This window comes from Coenobita brevimanus, chromosome 40, assembly GCF_032717465.1.
Source record: "Coenobita brevimanus isolate Jiangsu-jjx chromosome 40, ASM3271746v2, whole genome shotgun sequence".
Taxonomy (NCBI): Eukaryota; Metazoa; Arthropoda; class Malacostraca; order Decapoda; family Coenobitidae; genus Coenobita; species Coenobita brevimanus.
In genome coordinates this window covers 44,060,470-44,066,703 of record NC_136993.1, presented here as the reverse complement: position 1 = coordinate 44,066,703, position 6,234 = coordinate 44,060,470, and the positions used below count along the sequence as shown (strand labels likewise).

Sequence of the window (6,234 nt, the reverse complement as noted above, 5' to 3'; positions counted from 1 at the left end):
GGTCAGTAGAAAAATGCTCTACACAATTGTGTGCGGAGTTTCATTATGCAGTCACTCCACTTTAACAAGTAAAACAATAATTAAAGCATAAATTACTTTCATTTTATGGTTAAAACACATCAGGCAACTTCAAATAAGATATTGTTGCTCTATCTTTTGACAATGTAAAGCTTTTCTTTGCAATATGAAACTACCTGCAGTTGGATGATCGACAGTAACAGTGAATATCGCAATGCAACGGTTAACTTTAGCTTAGTATCTCACCTCTCAAGTCGTTGTGGAAGAACACCACGCATCACTGTTGACATGAACGATTTACGAATCTCCACCTGATCTGTCACCTACAAGTATATATAACATTAAAACAAAGAAATGAAAGCCCTAATTGACTTTATTTCTCGTGTCATTGTTACCATAAATACCTTCAGAGAAACGTTTCGAAGAAAATGTTACGATGTAGCATTCCTTACATCTTACAAGGATGATGCCCTCCCTAATTTGAAAGAAATTAATTATTCTAATGTAAAATGAAGGACGAAACAAAGAACTGAAGTATAATAATGTGTTGTTTTTCCTCGGAGAAACAGAAACTATTAATCGTCACGTTCATTTCGAGATGTCAGGACAGGGGACACACTGAGTTTAAATGTCTGGAGGTTAAAGGCAGAGGGAAATACAGAATGATGACGACAGATCTTTAGCTGATCAGTTGTATACATGAAGGACTGATAATAGCCGGTAAATCTTACAGGAAAGAATTGAACAGGAAAGGGGACTAGAGGTTACTGTTTACGGATTCTGTAAATGGCGAGAGAGTGGGACAAAAGCATTCAATTCACATGATTGATGTTCTCTGAAATGTCAGTAATATAAGGAAAGAGATCCAACGCTGCAGTGAAGTACGAGAGGTAGGAAGGCGCAAAGAAGAGGGGAGATGGAGAGAAGTTATGTCATAAATTTTACTGCGTTTAAAATAATACACACACACACACACACACACACACACACACACACACAGAACTACTGTACTTACTGGGTCGAAAATATCCCCTAGAGAAAGCCAGCAAAATCCACAGGGATAAAGAAACAGCTCCGGCAATTTACCTTTAATTTCCAACCTTTAATTTCCAATTTTTACCAGGTAGGGATTTTTTAAGTCAACATGATACATAAACTTGATTTCTGTACCAAATTATTTGGAAAGAAATTGAATGACATCTGTAAATAATAAGTTATTTATGTTTTAAAAGAGATAGTGACGAAAGAAACATATCGGTGCATATCATAAAGAAATTATGCCATGTCATTCCCACAAGCTTTGGTTAACTATGGTTGAAATTGTTAGTCTACATCCTGGGGGATCATCAAAAACACCAAATAGGACAGATTTTTCTGGGGTCTATCACGCAGTTTTAGATGGCACTGACAAGACCGATGGCAGGGACACTTCCTACGTTTCATTGATCGACATCGATCAACACTGAGAGCAATGAAGAGGTTAAAGCGCTCTTTCAATAAGATTATTCGTTTCATGTAGGATGGTATTGAAGAACACTGATATACTGGACCTGCATGGAGTTTGAATAACAACAAAAGGTGATTTTTGAAACAAGGTTTCTGACTACAGCAGCAATGAAAATATTACCAAATCCTAGCCCATGCAGCGAAAATTCTCTGAATATGAATTATATGATAAACAATATTTTCCGCAAGGATTATACTGTAAATAATCATTAACATTTCACAAGAAATTCAGTGGACTACTAAATACAGCAAAACGATGCTGATATTCGGATATAATATTGAATGTAATTACCTCGGCAAACAGACTGAAAGCAACACAAGTTTGAACGAATACAGGTATCAGTTCTCACCTCACTCCAGCTGCGTGACGGAAGGACACGGAAAGTAAAATTCAGGGTGTGGGCAACCGCAACCAGCTGATTATAATGAATGCCTGAGTAGCTGGTAGTGTTGCCCTCCATGGACTCTAACCATAAGGGTTCAATTGGTAATGCCGTCACTTTTATCGTCGCGCCATGGAAACTGAAAAAATGATGTACCTTTCTAAATGTAAGGGAACTGCAGTGCAGGTATTTAGGGTGGGAGTGCCCTTTTCTTCACTCTATGATAATCCTGTAGGAATAAATCAACTGCGTGTTATTCAGTGCAAATAATCGAACTGCATAACAGACTATAATCATCATTCGGACCTCCTTTCCCACCTTAGGGCAGGGTGAGAAGTAGCAATGTCCAGACAGCCCAAATTTGTCCAGTCCAATGGGTCAACGCTTCCATTCGCTCACAATTCAAGCCCCTGGATTTCTGGCTTTGTCTGATACGCCAAAAACATTAACAACGTTCTGTAGCATCACATAAAAGTATCCGATAGAGTAGGGTTGCCATATCTGAACTGTCAAAATACCGGACGCCTTCAATGAAACCCATCCTCCCCCCGCCCATTTTATATATATATATATATATATATATATATATATATATATATATATATATATATATAATGCTCAGAATTTTAGGTGACACTGCTATTAGAACCAGTGTATTGATGGGAATTTTGTGACAGGTGAAATTCGGAAACAATTTCAGTTACCAATGCAATGATCAGAATTTATTAAAGGTTATGGGGAATGTGGGTAGCGTGATCTTTATGGCTAAGCCACTAGTGTAATAACCTTGAAATACGCTTTTTAAATTACCAACATGGCTGCCATTAGGATACCGAGCTTATTTTTGAGTGTGAAATCCAAGGCTAACTGGAGTGATGTAATTCCCTACTCTGTGATAGGTCCAAACTAGTTAGTCGGAACGTGGCCAACCAGTTAGGCTCGAATTCCACTTAAGAGGATAGCGTGAGTATAGACTGGCTCGGATTAACGAGTCCATTTACTCTCTAGTACACCTTTGCGGGCCGCCCACTTCATGCTTATTAGAGAAGGTAATTGGGAAAACCCGAGATAAGATATTGCATTCCATTTATTTATACCCCAAATATTCGAATTAAATTTTCTCAATTCTCTGATTACTGATTCCTTTCACAATGACTTACTCTGAATGATCTGTTTGGCTATACCAGGCATCGTCCTCCTTGATCACTGGTGGACTCGGGGAGGGTCGATACTTAACAACATGAAACTCCACTATCTTACTACTAATGTGACATGTTTATAATCACCCAGTTCAGTTAACAAGAAGACTCAGAAGTTACAACTGGCTTAATCATTACAAATTCCTGTAACTTAAGGGGTAAGTTTATTGACAGTTAAATCCACTTTGTTTACATTATTCCACCCCTGAATAATAATGAAGGCACTTCTCGGCCTATGTTAATGAACAACTATACTCCCATACGTGAATGAAATAGAGAAAGAAATTCGATCATTTGTCCAATGACATCCCAAACTAAATCTAGATTTGACCTAAAAACAAAGAAGGGGGGGAGGGAAATGTAAGACCTGTAAATGTGATGACGTGGCTGGCAGACTAAGACTTGGTCGGTGAACGAGACGTGAGATGGTTGCAGAATCACAATCAAGAATTTTGCTATTGCGTACAACTGTTAATCATTCTATTCTCCACACAACTTGAAGAGAATGGTTATTGTAAGTAACAGACTTAATGTGGAAGTAAATGGGGGGGTGGGATATATAGGGATTTTTTAGCACTGACCTGTGAACGAGACATGAGATGGTTGCAGAATCCCACGCACGATGCGTGCTCTGGTTTATATAGACTAGGGGGACTAGTCCAATTACATCTGATGGTGTCAACTCCCTGGTTGCTGTTATTCCTTAGCAACCATGTCACGAGTCATTTACTTTGTAATTGACCTTTTTAGAGTTGAGAGTAATTCACAAAGATTGTACGACGATGGTTAAAATTTGAGCACTATTGATAATAATCTCATCATTTAATACTAAGTTTTCGTTATGGGGTTCGGACGTTACTTTTTTGGTTAAACTTGGCTTGGGTATGTACACAACGATCAGAAATTCAACGTTAACATCCCATAGAATATTGTGAACTGCTTCTCCCTTTCTGATACTTGTCATTTAATGTTCTGTCATTGAGATGGGCTAGGACTGAAGGATATTCCCTAGATTTACTCCATCAGAAGGCTACGAAGTCTCGGCTAACTTAGATGTTCACTAAATCTCTGATACAAGTGTGTATCATGGAAGGGGGGAAGGGGGTGTGTGATCGGTTGATGCAATACTTAATGCGAATTACACAATACATAGATTTTTACCTCCTACCTTAACTCTACAACACATAAATCACACTTACACTATACTTATATTATGCTAAATGACAAATATTAACACTTATACTAAATTGTTCTTATTTACCAAATTACACTCATATTACATTTATATTTCACTTGTATCCTAACCTAACCTGCTGGCACTACACGGGTCCTTCCTTCGGGAAAAAAAAAAAAAACCATCGGAGTCCTCTTAACACACGCACCAATACACGTTCCGAGGATGTGTGTGTGGACGAGACAGACTTACTAACTTGACTGCGAGTCCCCTTTTGAACATACCCTCCTTTGACACTCTCCCCACAATAAGTGGCACCTGTTGGCCTGCATAATACACTGCGTATCCCAGGGGGTTGCTTCATGTCACCAATGAATTTGCTAAATAATATATATATTCAGTGGAGAAGAGACACCCCAGTTAACCTCCTGCCTGAGTAAAGGCATAATCACCCAACTGGGTGGACACTCTCGTTGCCAAGATCGTCCCAGGGGCGCTTCCCATACACACTCACTGTCACTCAGTCTCACACTTCTTCCATTCGATACTTTTGTTCCCAGCCTTCCAACTAAAGACTGACGAGCACTTGACAGGTTCCGAAGTTGCGACCACATCCTAGGCCATGTCAGCTGTAATTTGAGGGGTAGGTGCACACTGCCCCTCGAAGTAGAGTTCTCGTAATGTCTCCACTGAACTGGGCTCAGCCCAGTAAAATGAACCTATTCTCAAACTCTCTCTCTCTCTCTCTCTTTCTCCTTGAAACTACAGCTTAGATTTTAGAAGCACGAATTATTTCTCAATACTCTAACTTTTCACAGTCACTTGTCAGTCAGTCTGACCCGTACACACTTCCTTATCCGTCCCGTAACCCATTATACTCTTTAGCCTTCACAGACTTGTCAACATTCCACGATGAGTCGGCGGGGAGGCCGTCTTTCATGGTGTGGTAATTGTTCATCTGCAGGGTCAGGTGCAAAAGCACTTTCTAGGGGTTCCAACAGCCTCTCTTCACTACCATAATAAGGTTTCACCTGCCTGGCAGCTCTCTGTAATCATTTTCCCGTAAAAACATTTTCCACTATATATACACTTCCGTCGAACAGCATATCCACTACATGACAAGGACCATTCCCCTTCACATTTAACTTCCGACATGTACCTGGCACCACTGTTTCCTTTTTGTCCCACACTAAACTCCTCACACTGACAGTCTGATTCTTCCTTCTCCGATTTGCTGTCTCGATACCGGCGTGCCATCTTATGGTGTGTTTCCCTGATGAGAGTGTGAGCAGTGGCTAAATTGTCTTCTTCGCCGTTGATCGAGGGAACTTGTGCATTCACCAGTTTGGGAGGATGACGGGAGAAGAAAGCGAAGTACGGCTGCTGTCTCGTTGAGGTGCGGATAGCCTGATTTATCACAATCTGACATGGTTGGAGCAGTTGGGGCCATCGATGGGGGTGTCCTTGGCATAAAGCAGAGAACAAATTTAAGGGTACGATACATCCTCTCTGTGACACCGTTGCCTTGTGGATGGTAGGGGGTCGTGTAGTAGAGGGTGATCTGATGTTGCTGGCAGAACTTCTGGAAGTCTCTGCTAGTGAACTCGCCTCCGTTACCCAGGACAATACTGCGAGGTGACCCATAATCTGTCATGTATTCCCATAGTTTGTCTGTTATGTGTGTGGAGTGTTTGGTCTATATGAGGAAGAACCTAACAAAACGACTGTAATGGTCTACTACTGTAAGGACATATCGGTAACCCTGGATTCCAGCAACCATATCAGTAAGATCTATCCCGATCCTCTCCAATGGCTGGAGGCAATTCTTTCTACTGTTGCTGCAATCCAGTGTCCCCTTTAAACCTTGGCAAGGTACACAATTTTTAACATATTCCTGTACTTCAACTTTGAGATTCTGCCAATAGTGTAACTCTTCTGCTTTCTTGATCATTTT

The 6,234-nt window shown here is 40.4% G+C and overlaps 1 protein-coding gene across 1 annotated transcript; it reads right to left on the bottom strand.

Annotated features, from left to right (window-relative positions):
• Positions 1–5,538: 5,538 nt before the first annotated feature.
• LOC145397064 (igE-binding protein-like) lies at positions 5,539–5,934 on the bottom strand. The gene has a single exon (XM_080270275.1). The coding sequence runs from the start codon at positions 5,932–5,934 to the stop codon at positions 5,539–5,541; it is 396 nt and encodes a 131-aa protein (XP_080126401.1).
• Between the last annotated feature and the right edge of the window lie 300 nt (positions 5,935–6,234).

Excerpts from the sequence above, each read along its gene's own strand:
- LOC145397064 (XM_080270275.1), bottom strand. The coding sequence starts at position 5,934 with ATGACAGATTATGGGTCACCTCGCAGTATTGTCCTGGGTAACGGAGGC.